At 39.5% G+C, this 15,129-nt stretch overlaps 1 protein-coding gene across 7 annotated transcripts in view; it reads left to right on the top strand.

Annotated features, from left to right (window-relative positions):
- AP3B1 (adaptor related protein complex 3 subunit beta 1) overlaps positions 1-15,129 on the top strand; it is a 176,755-nt gene that overhangs the window by 59,919 nt on the left and 101,707 nt on the right. For all 7 annotated transcript variants that reach the window (XM_086630039.1, XM_086630037.1, XM_086630040.1 and 4 more), the window contains exons 8-9: positions 10,160-10,321; positions 12,492-12,589. In XM_086630039.1, coding sequence (XP_086486165.1) covers positions 10,160-10,321; positions 12,492-12,589 — 260 coding nt within the window. The remainder of the gene's footprint in view (positions 1-10,159; positions 10,322-12,491; positions 12,590-15,129) is intronic.

Here is a 15,129-nt window from a genome sequence, read left to right on the forward strand (position 1 = left end):
CTAGTACTGTGATCTGTTTTGTTTCTCACCTGTCTTGTAATCCCCAACTCTCCTTTGCAATGGCTCTGCACATAAGAGCATCAGCAGGAGTTTTTTAGGTGCTGGAAACTTGTTTTCCTTCAATGTAACAATAAAAGATTGTCTTGGTTTTTGGACTGAGGGTCGAGACAAGAACCCGAGAAGGAGCACCCACCAACCATGGTCCCGGGCAAAACATGACTCAGGCTTTCTTCATAAAACAAAACAATTTATTAACAGTTACTTAAGAGGAGACATAAGAGAACGAAACCGGTTACTTGAGAGGAGAAAGAGAAAACAAGGCCAGATCTTAAAACAACACCTCCCCACCCCCTATTTCCTTTCGTTCCTGGCTCAACCTCTCCCCCAGCGGTGCAGGGGGACAGGGAATGGGGAGTGCAGGTCAGTTCATCCATGTTGTTCACTGCCGCTCCTTTCTTAAAGGAGGAGGAGACTTTACACCATTTTTCCCTTGCTTCGGTGGATCCCCTACTCACAAAGAAAAAAGACCGCAAACTTTTCCAGCGTGAGTCCTGCCCGCAGGATTGCAATCCTTCCCCATGGACTGCACCAGTTCGGGCTTTACCAGTCTCGGCCTCCTAGGGAGCTGCTGCCACTCGCGTCGGTGTGGGTCGTCCCACGGATTCCAGATGCCTCCACGACCTCGTCGTGCATTCCATGCCCATTATTAACAGTACCTCGTTGTGCATTCCCTGCTCCACGACCTCTCCTGGGCTCAGGCATCTCTTCCCCGACGTGGGTTTCTCCACGGGCCACGAGTGGGTCTCTGCTCCGCCGAGTACACCCTGGCTGCAGGGGGGCCGCCTGCCATCTCACACCGATTGCAAGGGAAACCTCAGCTCCAGTACACCTCCTCCTGCTCCATCTTGACTGACCTGGTCGTTGTGGTTGTTTCCTCTTAGATCTTAATCCCCTCTGGAGGAGCTCGGCCCGGCGGGCATCCCGGGAGCGAGGTGCTTCCCGAGCCCCCCATGCGGCTCCCCCGGCGCCATCTTGAGCACATGGTGCCGGCCCGGGCCCGAGCGGCCGCCCAGCCGGGAGCCAGGAGTGAGGGCAGCGCCCTCCTGCTCTCTCCTCGCTCCTGAGCAAAAGACCGCGAAAAGACCGCCCTCCCGTCCCTTTGTCTCAGCTTAAAGAGGGCAATTCGCAGAGGCACCAATTTGGCTCAACCCCCCGGGGGGGATGGGACTCAGATCTGGTGGCACAGGGAGCAAATCCCCTCCCCTGCCACCAGAACACCCCCCCACACATCAAACTATCACAAAAATTCAATAGCTATTTTTAAGTAAGAAAAGAGTGTGATGATTTACTTCATTAATTTTTCCCTACAGAAGGGGAAGTATCTGAAGTTTTTAACCTTTAGAGAAACTAGGATATGATTTATTTATCTGAAGGTCTAGTGTTGTTCTGAATGCCACCAGATGCCCTGCCTAGTCTTCAGTTGTTACAGATCTCCTGTAGGCTCCATACCTTCAGGATCTGCCAGACCCGTGCAGATATTTCTCATAGTTGAGGCAATATAAAATGGCACTAGATACTTAGACGCTTGAAATATTCCCCTACTCCCACATGGCTGTCAGAGCTTCTCATCAGATCATTTACTAGGTCCTACTGGTCCATTCACAGTAACACAAGTCTATCACACAACTGGTTATAATGGCAGATTACCTAAGAAAGAGTGGGTATACTGTGATGACTGGTTAGTACTTGAAAGGAAGCCATTGTTTACGGAGTGGTCCCTTTATTTTGACTCTTCGACTCTCTCTGGCTTAACAAGATAAAAGTTATAACTTACTCTCACTCAGTTAGTACGCGAAGATCTCTGTGGCAAACTTGGCTTTGTGTCTTCTAAGTCCTTTCTCCAGCCTGGCTGCAGATTATGTTGGTTACACTTTCATTTCTCAAATATTTTTACCATGTGAGATTGTGGGTTTTTTTAGAACATTAGCAATTCTTCACGTCAAGCTTTACCTATATGGACATACTTGTATCTTATTCAAGGAACTTCCTATTGTGGAAAGGCTGGATACTTCCGCCATACTAACAAGTATGATTGGTTGGGGTCTGTTAATCTGTCAGAAATTTGTTACAGCTCATCTCCTTGGCCTTATGGGCAGTCTTGAGGATAATTTTTATTTTGTTCTGATAGACCAAAGATAGGTCTGTTCTAGTTTTCTGAAATCCATCCATGAAACACGTGGAAGGATTTAGGTAGGTATCTTCACACACAACATCAAAATTGCAGATTCATCTTGAATGTATCATTAGTTCTTTAAGTAGCAAACTCTTCTATACATTTTATACTGTTTCTCTTTTCCGAGAATACTGTTTGTGATACAGCAAGTGGGCTGCTGATCTTGTTTGACTAGGGTGGTTTTGATACTGCAGTCGGATTCACAAACTAGTGAATAGTCCCAAAACTCTTTTTACCTTCAAAACTTAGCTTACCAAAACCTCTTTGAGAGCAGGTCTTGGAAATATTAGGCAGGGCTCTGGAAGACAGCTAAGATCTTATCTGCCAAAGATACTGCTGAAGGAATAAAAAAAAAGTAGGTGTATTTCCTTATGGATCTGAGGAGAGAAACTGAAGTCTGTAGCTTCTAAATTGGTTGTACCTAACCTAGGAATACAAATATTTCAGTCGCTTTTGAATAGAAGACGGAATTAAGACTGGTAGAGTGGGCAAATAGTGTGTGTTCATGCTTCGAATTTCAGTGAAGTTTTACTCTAACTCTGAGATTCTGGATGTGTAAAGCTCTGTTTTTGAAGTAATTGTAGCATTCACATAATGTGCTTTACCCTAAATGGAAGGCACGTTCTCAACTTTAATGCCATATTAAATGTAATTTCAAGTAAGATCTCAGTTAAATGTTAGCTCATTTACTTACTGACTTTAAAAACAGGCTAATGGAACTTGTTATCTGGCAGTTTCTTCAATTAAGCTGTTAATTCTTTATGAAGATGTCCCTAAACTGTGTGTCTGAAATAATGTAGAAAGAATTACGCATGTTCTTTCACACTAAAATACTCACTTCTCTATTGGATTGAATAAATTGCAGATAGGGAATGCACAGAGTCCATTTGCAATTCCTAGCCTGGAATACTAGTGGTGTGTCTCAGTTTTTAATCACTCCATTCTCCCAGGGCTCTGAACTTTTTAGTGATTTTGCAATTTAGAAAAGCTATTAACTGCACAATTAAATTGTTTCCTACTACAAACTGTTAAGTGTACTTAATGCAGTTTAACTAAAGATTGCCACTAAAGGGGAATGTCTCTATTCTGTCCTTCTCCCTTTAACAGCTACTGCCTTTGAAAATTCAGCAGTTCTGGTGATCCTATGACCACAAGGCGAGCCAGATCATGTTACTGATCCTGGTGAGAATAAAACATGCTTTAAAAAACAAACAAAATAACAAACTTTTAATGGCACGATTAGTCTTAAATCGACTGTGAAACTACATCTGAAGTGATTGAAAGGACAAGAGAAAGCATGGGAACATTTGAAACTATTCCCTGAACTCTCATGCTGTCTCTACCCTGTGAAAAAGGATCAGAGTATTGGTGGTTTTTTTCTAATAGAGCTGCCAATATATCCTAGTTATCATCAGTTTGAGCTCTAATTAGAAATCTGGGAGAGTAAAATTTGAGTGCCACCAATATCTGGCATTTCTTCAACGATATGTGAAGAAGCATCACACCACAGCTTAGTGTAGGTGCAATATAGATACTGAGGATTTGAGAATAAGATGCAGGAAGTCATCCGAGGAAGCTGACAGTTGTTGATTCAACATTAGTAGTTAAAACAGCAAGACTTTCATCTCCCAAAGGCAAGAGTCTTATTTTCAGTCCTGTGCTGGCAGTAGAAACATTAGAGTGTTAGCAGTGCTTCTTTCTCCATTATACCCTCTTGTCCTGGTTTTGGTTGGGATAGAGACACTTTTCTTCTTAGTAGCTATAATAGTGCTATGTTTTGGATTTAGTATGGGATTTGGAATGATACAAATGTTGATAATATACTGATGTTTTTAGTTGTTGCTAAGAAATCAAAGACTTGTGAACTTACCGTATTTTGCTAATATGCAGGTGCACGAGAAGCTGGGAGAGAGCATAGCCAGAGCAACGGGCCCACAATTCCTTACTTAGGACTTGGGCTTAGGCCCAAATTGGCCAACAGGATGTTCCATATCATGCAACGTCATGCTCAGTATATAGATGAAGGTTGGCTGGGAAACTCGCTCTGTTTCGTCTGAGATTGTGGTTTTGAGATTTTTCTCTTCTTTGGAATTGCTAGCCGGGGACAGGCTGGGCATTGGTCAGCGGGTTGTGACCAGTTGTGCTGTGCATCACTTGTTTGTATGTGCTGTTATTATTGTATTATTATTATCATTATTATTTTTAATTTTAATTATTTCAATTATTACTTTGTTCTTATCTCAACCCATGGGTCTCCTTCCCTTTTCCCCTTTGATTCTTTCCCCTATCCGCCAGGGGCGAGGGGAGGGTGAGCGAGCGTCTGTGTGGTGCTTAGTTGCTGGCTGGGGAGTTAAAGCATGACACCCATTTATACTTTCTTTCCTGGTTGGCATCCAAGATGTAGACCTAGTATAAAGGGCATACTGTTCTGGTTTCTGTTCTTACGCTGGACATCACTAGCACTGTTGCTGTTTGTGGAGGCTCTTGCGTAGATCTCTGCACAGGGTTTCCCCCTCCTTTTGTTACAATACCAAGAGGCTTCAGTTGAGCTTGCCACCTTGCAGCTAGCTCAGCACCACTTCAGAGGAGAATGAATAGTTGTCCCCAGTCTCTTCCTTTTGTGCAAGCTTCAATATTTGCTCTGCAAAGTTTATCTGGGGCCAGAGCAACAATTCATCTAAGTCTCTAAGATGTGATTTCAGCTTGGTGTTCTGTACTCTCGGCTGTAATTTACTGTGCCTCAGTCATCTTGAAGGGTTCAATTTCAGGTTTTCTGCGTAGGCCTCCAACTACTTAACAGAATACTGGTACTCTGTGCTATCAAGAAATAAGGCTTGTCTTTGATAGCAGAAATTATACAAGTAACTTGGTGCATGCCAAAACAGACTGGGTTACTCAGGTAAAAAACTTATGAAAAAGTCTTAAGAAATAGATTAAATATTGAAGAGGCAGATGAAATAATCCATAAGAAGCTGGGAGGAGTCTCACGATCACAAGCCCTTGTTCTCATGGAGGGCTTCAACTTACCAGATGTCTGCTGGACATACAATACAGCAGAGAGCAGACAGTCTAGGATGTTCCTGGAGTGTGTGGAAGATAACTTCCTGACACAGTTGATAATGGAGCCAACTAGGGAAGGTGCCTGCTGGACCTGTTGTTTATGAACAGAGAAGATGTTGTAGATGATGTGATGGTTGGAGGCCATCTTGGGCACAGCAAGCTTGATATGATTGAGTTTTTGATTCTTGGAGAAGTAAGGAGGGTAGTTAGCAGAATTGCTACCTTGGACTTCCAAAGGGCAGACTTTGGCCCATTTAGGAGCTTGGCTGACAGAGTCCCTTGGGATGCAATCCTGAAGGGCAAAGGAGTCCAGGAAGGCTGGACATTCTTCAAGATGGAAATCTTCAAGGTGCAGGAGCAGGCCATCAGTGTGTGCCAAAAGATGAGCTGGCGAGGAAGAAAACCAGCCTGGCAGAACAGAGAACTGAACTCAGGGGAAAAAAAGAGAGTTTAGGACCTTTGGAAGAAGGGGCAGACAACTCAGGAGAACTACAAATATGTCATGAGGGTATGCAGGGAGAAAATTAAAAGGTCCAAAGTCCAACTAGAACTTAATATGGCTACTGCCATAAAAGACAATAAAAATATTTCTATAAATATATTAACAACAAAAGGAGGGCTAAGGAGAATCTCCATCCTTTATTGGGTGTGGGGTGAAACATAGTGATGAAGGATGGGGAAAAGGGTGAGATACTTAGTGCCTTCTTTGCCTCAGTCTTTAGGGGTAAGACCAGTTGTTCTTGGAGTACCCAGCCCTTTGAGCTGGAGGACAGAAACAGGTGACAGAATGAAGCCCCCATAATGCAAACGGAAATGGTTAGTGACCTGCTACACCACTTAGTCACACACGAGTCTGTAAGGCTGGATGAGATCTACCCAAGGGCACTGAAGGAGCTGGCAGAAGTACTCACCAAGCCACTTTCAGTCATTTATCAGCAGTCCTGGCTAACTGAGCAGGTCGCAGTTGGCTGGAGATCAGTGAATGTGACGCCTATCCAAGAAGGGCCAGAAGGAGGATGCAGGGAACTACAGGCCTGTCAGCTGACCGCGGCGTGGCAGAAGGTTGTAGAGCAGATCATCTTGAGTGCTGTTGTGCAGCATGTACGGGACAACCAGGTGATCAGGCCCGGTCAGCATGGGTTTATGAAAGGCAGGTCCTGCTTGACTAGCATGATCTCCTTCTATGGAGGAGCTGTCTGGCAGCAAAGGACCTGGAGTGTTAGTCGACACCTGGCTGATTATGAGCCAGCAGTGTGCCCAGGTGGCCCAGAAGGCTCAGAGCATCCTGCCTTGTATCAGAAATAGTGTGGCCAGCAGGACTAGAGAAATGATCTGGTGAGGCTGCACCTTGAATATGTTGTTCAGTTTTGGGCACCTCACTACAAAAAATACATGGAGGTGCTGGAGCGTGTCCAAAGAAGGGCAACAAAGCTGGTGAAGGGTCTGGAGCACAAGTCTTATGAGGAGTGGCTGAGGGAACTGCGGTTGTTTAACCTGGAGAAAAGGAGGCTGAGGGGAGACCTTATTGTTCTCTGCAGCTACCTGAAAGGAGGTGGTAATGACATGGGAGTCAAGTGATAGGACGAGAGGGAACGTTCTGAAGTTGCACCAGGGGAGGTGTAAATTGGATATTTACCAACCTTCACTGAAAGGGTTGTCAAGCATTGGAACAGGCTGCCCAGGGATGTGGTTGCGTCACTATCCCTGGAGGTATTTAAAGGAGTTCTAGACGTGGCGCTTAGAGACATGGTTTAGTGGTGGACTTGGTAGTGTTAGGTAAACAGGTGGACTTGATGATCTTAAAGATCTTTTCCAACCTCAGCGATTCTATGATTCCAAATGTATAGTTACCTCTTTTTGGTAGTGAGTATATTCAGCAGTTCACGTTGAGGATTAAGAGGCTGTGAGTGATTGAATGTTTTCAGGTTTCCTGGTAACTGCTTTCCGTATCTGGGATGATTAACAGAATTTGAAACAACAATTCTTGCACACCAAAAAGCCTGCAGGTTTTTATCTTTCAGTCTCCTGGCTCTTTTACATAATACTTTACTTTCCTTTCCGTGGTAATGTGCAAATATTGCAGTATTACATATTCTCTTTGTCTTACTAAGGTCCTTGTGACTACAAATTCTGTCTAATTTGGACTTCATCAACTTGATTTTAATGAATTTCAGTTCATTAAACTGATTTTCCTGTGTGTCATCATCCTCCTTTGTCTGGAACATAATTAGTTCATACCAGATCTCAACAGATTTGAGAGAAGATAATTATTTTTAAGATTGTAATAAAATACATGACTATGAGAAAAGACCATATGAATACTTCTGCTGTGGGAGTATGAAGAAAGTGATTCAATGTAAAGACTCTAATGGGGTTTAAATTAAAAATGTTTTCATAAGAGGCAGAAGTTGCATTATAATTATTTGGAACTCTGCTCCAAGTATGTTTCTAACCAACAGTTCTTTAAAAAAGAAGTCAGAAGTGTGAGAGCTCAAGCTGTTTCTTCACGATAGTGATTGAGCTGAATACAATTTCCAACTCTATATTCCTGTTGAGTTCAATAGTACTGATGTGTGTGCCTGTTAGCAGTCAAGGCATGGATACTGAAGGCTGAATCAATGAAGACTGAATTATCCTCCATCTGTTAGAGGAAGCTTCTTCAATGCAGGATTGAGATGCACTGGAATCAGGAATTTTACTTTCAAGTAGCCTGTCCTGTAGACAAGGGGAGGAATTTGGTTACCAATGCTCTTGATTTAGCATCCTGAGTTTTTAGTTTAGAAGTGTAGACAGAGAATTAAACTAAATCACTTTGGTTGCTCTTGTATAAGAAATCTAGTAGCTTGCTAAGGATTCTGTAAAACACTGAGAGTACTGTTTGCGTCAAGTAATAAAAATGAGAAGTGTGAAGGGAAGTTTTATTTTTAGTGTCTTTTCAAATTATAATAAAAACCAGAATAAAATGACAACTTTGATTTATGATTAAGGGAGTGGAGCATCTCCCTTATGAGGAAAGGCTGAGGGAGCTGGGTCTCTTTAGCTTGGAGAAGAGGAGACTGAGGGGGGACCTCATTATTGTTTATAAATATGTAAAGGGTGACTGTCATGAGGATGGAGCCAGGCTTTTCTCGGTGGCATCCAATGATAGGACAAGGGGAAATGGATATAAGCTGGAACATGGGAGGTTCCACTTAAACATGAGGAAGAACTTCTTCCCAGTAAGGTTAACAGAACACTGGAACAGGCTGCCCAGAGAGGTTGTGGAGTATCCTTCTTCGAAGATGTTCAAAACCTGCCTGGACACGTTCTTGTGTGATCTGATCTAGGTGGTCCTGCGCTGGCAGGGGGATTGGACTAGGTGATCCTTTGAGGTCCCTTCCAATCCCTAACATTCTGTGATTCTGTGATTTATTGTCACTTCTTCCCTCCCTGCCCCCGCCCCGCCACGTCTGCTGAAGACACCTTTATGGGCTCTTTCACTGCACATGAGTTTTGACCAAGGCATGCAACAAAGGTTTGAAGTTAACTTTGCCTGGTTTTTTGAAGACCTATAAAATAAATTTTTATTTTCCTTTCTAGCTATTCTTCCATTCACTTTTCATCCCTTTGCTACTGCCAGCTAGAATTCAAAAAATACATTTGTCTCAAAAGCAATTGTCTTTTAAAAAAATCAGCAATTGGGTATACGACTTAAAATAATCCTCTTAAAACCGCTATGTAGAGTTAGATGTTCCTAAAAATAGTTGGACAGACACTTGCAAGAAAGACAGGTACAGTTGGTGTTTGGTACCAGCCAGCTCATTGTAGTGTGAATTGCTCCAGCTAGCCACAGTAATGCTCTTTGTCTTATTTGGGTGTTCTGGTGACAAAGTGAGATGGAAGACTTTAGGAGAGGAAGGACACACACTTGGATATAACAAGTTGCAGAAGTCAGTGGCTTATTTTTTAAAAAAACTTTTGTAATGTTGAATACTTTGAGTATTGATAATCCAGACCACAATTTCTGAGATCTGACATTCTGTTTTGATCTAATCGTGATGGTTTCCATCTTATTTTTCTTTAAGTTTGTGGGCTTTTTAATGCTAATTAAATATAAGCATAATGAAACGCTTAAACTCTATCCTTCATCCATTTTTTGATCCACGTCAGGTAATCTTAAACTTTGTTATAATTTATCATGTTTATGTAATCAGGTATATTCCTTTACATTATTTTATTTAGCCTTCTGGAGTAAAGAAAGACCTCACTTACTAATATATAATTTACTAATATTTCTTTTATGAATTCCTTCAGTGTGTTGTGTTGTTTCTTTAAGTGACATTATGCTGTTAATTCATAACTTTATTTAAACAGCCCAAGGATTTATACTTCATCAGAAAAGGCCAGATTCTGGCTACATAACCTTTTCCTATCTAATTTCTTAAAAAAAAACCTGTCCCTTCTTTTGAGATTTGCTGTTTTCACAGATAACTTATATACTGCTGGAGAGGGAAAAATGCATGTGATTGGCATTAAGTTTTCAAAAAAGAGGGAATTTTAAACAACTGACTGTTCTCAGAAATGTCAATTTGGGATCATAGGCTTTAAGTCCAAAAAAGACCAATAATCATACTTCATCTAGTTTACAGAATATTAATGAATATATTTCATTTAGCAGTTCATCTTATTTCTGAGGAAATTTTACATATATCGTTAAACTATTTTTCATGTCAGTACATTCACTGGTTTGAGCAAACTGGAGCCAATAGCTGTTTTTTATAAAAGCATATAAATCTTGCATGAAATAGTGTTGTATGTTACTTCTGTAATAAATAGAACTGATTCAAATATTCTATGTATGTTTTTTGTTATTTTGTCTTTTGGTAGGATGATGAGGCAGTGGAAGAATATAGTGAAAATAATTTCTATGAATCTGATGAAGAACAGAAAGAAAAAGATCGGAAGGTGAAAAACACCTATACTATGGACCCAGATCACAGGCTGCTATTACGGAATACAAAGCCCTTGCTTCAAAGCCGAAATGCTGCTGTATGACAAACTCCTTTTTGATTAAAATGTTAAACTGTTAAATATCCATGCTTCTAGAAAATTTAAAAGATTGAAAAGTAAAATCTACACCTTTTTAAATGTGGTAGTAATACTCTCTGGTAACTTGTAGGAGAAGTATAGTGGTTCTTTCTTCTTCGAAATTAACTTTGCTTCTGAATAAAACACCTGAACTTAATGTGATATATACTCCAAATATTAAGGACAACCAAAATATTACAGAAAACACGAGCATTTGAATCCAACTGCTATAGCATGTAATGACTCTACCATAGCTAGCTTTTAATGCTTAAGGTCTCAGCAGCTAGGATGGCACACACTGTCAGTTTTAGTGGTACAGATTCACAAAGAAAATAATAGTTATATTGATTTGTTAAGTTGTGCTTTTCTTTGAGTCAAACATTTTAAAAGTAGACAATTGTATGCCTAAATTCTTTGTCAATGCAAACCAGATTCTTAGTGTTGGTGCTTTCACAGGGTTCCAGGATAGATGTGACATCATTGAGTATAGTATGCTCTGCAATATTCCCATGAGATTTTAAGGTGCCGGTAGATTTTTAGAACTGGAAAAAGCCATGCTGATGATGAATCATTTTGACATTACTCAGATCACAGAACTTTATTTCTAACCTCAGTTTGTCCTGTTAATCAAGACTAGATAACTTCAGGAAAAGACTTCCAGTAGTAGTGAGTATTCATATCATCACAAAAACAATTACTGCACCACAATTAAATCACCTCCCAACCAGTTCTTGATAAGCTAAAATGGATCAAGATTTTGTTTCTACACCAGAACATGCTTCTAGATTCCGAGTAATGTCTAACTCTCTTCAAAACCACTTATAATCTGCCAGCAGACTTTGGAAACAAATTGAACACAGCTTTACAGTAGTAATTCTGTTAGAGCACTGCCTTTTGCTAAAATCACAGTTCAACGTTTGTATGATATTTCCTCATCTCACGCAAAGAACAAGTATGTTGCATATGTTTGCCATCACACTGCACTGAGAACAAGTTCAGTTGCTTGTCTTCCACATTTCACAAATAATTTTCTTTGTATCAAATACCATATTGATTCTCATATTTATGATCTTTAACTTTCTGATATTAAAGTTAATGGTGATGTTTAAGTGCAGTTTGTCAGGTGGAATTGTGCTTCTTTGAATTGCTGTTGCACCAATTTTTGTACCATTCACAGAATTTACTAGCAATTAAATTAATTGCTTTTTCTTTGACCATAGATTTTTGTTGGTACTAAAAGATCCCTGTAGAATATTGCTGAAAATCTTCCATTTTTTTCCTGTTTTCAGATGTTTTTAATCACTTTTTATTGTTTCATAATGGTTTTTTTCATTGGTAGCAAGATTTAAGATACCATGTCAAGTGTAATGATGATGGCTTTACTTGGAGTCTGCTTTCTGTGATTTGTTTTCTTTTAAACAGAAAGTTGACCATGACAGTATTGTAGGGAAGGTAGTGACATGACTGACTTATTAGCATAAAGTTCATCATTTACCTCTTACTTATGAGAAAACTAAAGAGGACAAAAAAAAGTATGGGCTTTAAGTAGTTGTATCTCAGTCTTCTGCTTTTTGCTAGTCAGGATGTTGGTATATAACCCTGTACTTTCTGTTGGATTTGAGACTTTAGAAGTTGCCAGTAAAGGCAGCTGGCATTTTATCAATTGCATAATAGAATAATGGAATGAAAGATATTAAGTGGAAACTAAACAATAGGTAATAAAGAACCTGCGTTTAATAAAAATAGAACCACAACATTTGCAGGAGTTTTGAACAGTATTTCCTCATTAATTTGGACAGCTGATGTTAGCAATACTGACTTACTAAGGGTGGTGGCAGTGTGTTTACAATTTGAATTAGGTACATTTCTTTATCTTTGCTCCTCTTCCTCCATATTACAGTATGCAATAAATACTGGGAGCACTAAGACGTACTTAATTAGCTTTGATTTTAGAAATAAAAATATATTTATTCTGATTTTTTTTCCCCTGATCATCTTTGTTGATTTTGAAGAACATGGATATGCACTTTGCTTTCTGAAGAAGAGTGAGTTAGTAGTTCTGCAGGTCTGAAGTGAATGTGATAGATATGTATAATGATTTGAAATGCTGTTCTGAATGTTCTTCTTTTAGGTGGTAATGGCAGTTGCACAGCTTTACTGGCATTTGGCACCAAAATCCGAAGCTGGTATTGTTTCAAAGTCACTGGTGCGTTTACTCCGTAGTAATAGGTAGGTCAAGTCTGTACTTCATGTTGCTATGTCTACTTTTTTTGAGAGTTTCTCGTACATCCTTGTTTAGCTGTAGTTATAAGAAGGTAACTATTGCACTATTAGAGTTTCATTATAAAACTGTCCTATAATACTAATTTTTCCTCAACAAATAGGATCATTAAAAGTAATTCCGTCACTTTCAGTATCACATCCAGTGATCGTTCAGTATTATAGAATCATAGTATGGTTTGGATTGGAAGGGACCTCGAAGATCATCTAGTTCCAAGCCCCCTGCCGTGGGCAGGGACACCCTCCACTACAACAGGTTGCTCAAAGCCTCATCCAACCTGGCCTTGAACACTTCCAGGGATGGGGCATCCACAGCTTCTCTGGGCAACCTGTTCCAGTGCCTCACCACCCTCAGGCTGAAAAATTTCTTCCTTATTTCTAATCTAAATCTATCCATATCATGTTTCATTCTTAATTATTACTTTCATTCAAAGAAGAATCATGACTGCCTAGTAAACATACAAATAGAGGCAGTACTAAATAACTTGCCTGGTTTCTTGATTTTTATTTTTTTTTTAATTATTGGAAGTCATTGGAAATCTAATTATGTTGGAGTTCCGTACTATCTTGCTAGGCACTAGACGTCTTCAGATGTATGGTTTCTTTTCCTGCACTTTGTATTGAAGGCTTCTTGTTGGCGAAGAAACTAAGAAACATATTTGTTAAAATACCACTTGGTGCTGCTGAATCCCCTGTGTTGCCTTAATCCTTAGATTGTGTTGAAGAACAAGTTTATATTTAATTCAGGACATCTAATTTTGACTTTATCATCTTCAGTGTGACCTTGTCTACTTTCCCACAAAGGGTCTCAGTGGCCACATGTTTCATAAAATTCATAATACACTTTTTTCCTTTGTATTTAGTAGGTTTGGCGTATTATGCCAATATTTGCTGTGTAAAAGTGGGGTTTTTTTTTTGCTCAGTTCTTTAGATTTTGAACTTCCATGTATCTATATAAAAGGCCTTGAAGAGGTCCTAGGAGACTAATATTAAGATGTTTTCAGAATAACTTTCTGACTAAACATGGTATTTTTGGCTTGAACACTGCTGTGAAAATGATTTATTTTTTGGTCACATCAAACAGACAAAAAGCTTTTTTTTAAAAAAAAAATCACTTTTGTTGTGTCTGACAAGATTACTCATCTCACATTGACTTTAACTTTTGTAAGCCCAGTCACCATAGAGCTGTTTCTCCATAAACTTCTGTAGTTCACCCATGACTAATGTCTCTATCATTTATGAGTTAAAGTAGTAAAATTTGGCTTGGTATTCATGCTTTTATTTCAGATAAAAATTAATCATTTTTATTTTTCTCTTTGGTTTTATAGTACAGTATTCTTTCCATTCTCTTTATGCAAAAATAAGTGAAATAGCTAAAGCAGTTTGACATGTGTACAGGTAATGTATAGAACTAAACTTATACTCACAGGCTGAAAGGATTATTTCTGTACGTTGTTCATAGCTCGATTTTACTCAAGTTTCATCAAAAGAGAAGTCACATCTTTACTGTACCTCAGCTAGTTCCTAAAATGGCACTAGGCTTCTGATTTTCCTAAGTTGAATGGTTTGTCTGTTCTCTGTTACGAATCTGTGAAACGCTTTTGCTATTAGAGTCACTTTGAAATAAGCTTTTGCTGTTTGCCCTTGAATGTGCCTATGTGTGAATGTGCATATGTGCCTATGGCCTTTAAATTAATGTCAAATACATGATAATCTAGTTAGGGTGAGAGTGCCTGGAAGAGCATTTCATGGCAATTTTCAGTCTTGGTTCATCATGTGCAGCTGACTATTTCCATGTACCTATGTAAGAATTACATAAAAATAGGTTTAAAAGATATTAAGTACTTCTCTATTACTACTTTTCTTTGTAAGCAACAGCTGTAATTACTACAGGGCTATTAGACAGTTTTGAATAAGAGGAGATAATGGATGTGATGTTTTCACTATTAGGATGTGATTTGCATCATGAAAGAATTTGAGCACTCGTGGTTCAGAATATTGTGTGTAAATTATTACTTAGTTTTTAAGCAATTGGTGGCAGAAACTCTGTAGTTTAAAAGCTTTAGACTAGTAGCCAGACTTTTTGCTCACTTCTGCTGAGGCTTTTAAACTAATACATTAATGATGAGAATATCCTCCAAATATGTTTGGTTTTGTGTGTAGAATATGATTCTGTTGTCTGTATCTTGACAAAGTCTATTATGTTAAAATGCTGCTTTTTAATAGGTGTGTATGTCTGCCAATGTGTACTTTTATGTCGCAAAAGACCCTGGGCCATTTTTGAGAATTACTAGGAAATTTCTTTAAGACCAAAAAAGTCATAGCAGCTCTTGCTAGTTGTCCAAGGATTAGCTGTTTTTGTAGCTAATGCAGTTGTTTCCACGCTACAGATAAAGCCCATGTGGTTTTGGTCTCAGCTCTGTAATCCTCAAATACTTAGCGTTTCAAGATGGTGGACAAAATGTAAGGTTTTGTGAGATGTTTCCGAA

This window comes from Tauraco erythrolophus, chromosome Z (assembly GCF_009769465.1).
Source record: "Tauraco erythrolophus isolate bTauEry1 chromosome Z, bTauEry1.pri, whole genome shotgun sequence".
Taxonomy (NCBI): Eukaryota; Metazoa; Chordata; class Aves; order Musophagiformes; family Musophagidae; genus Tauraco; species Tauraco erythrolophus.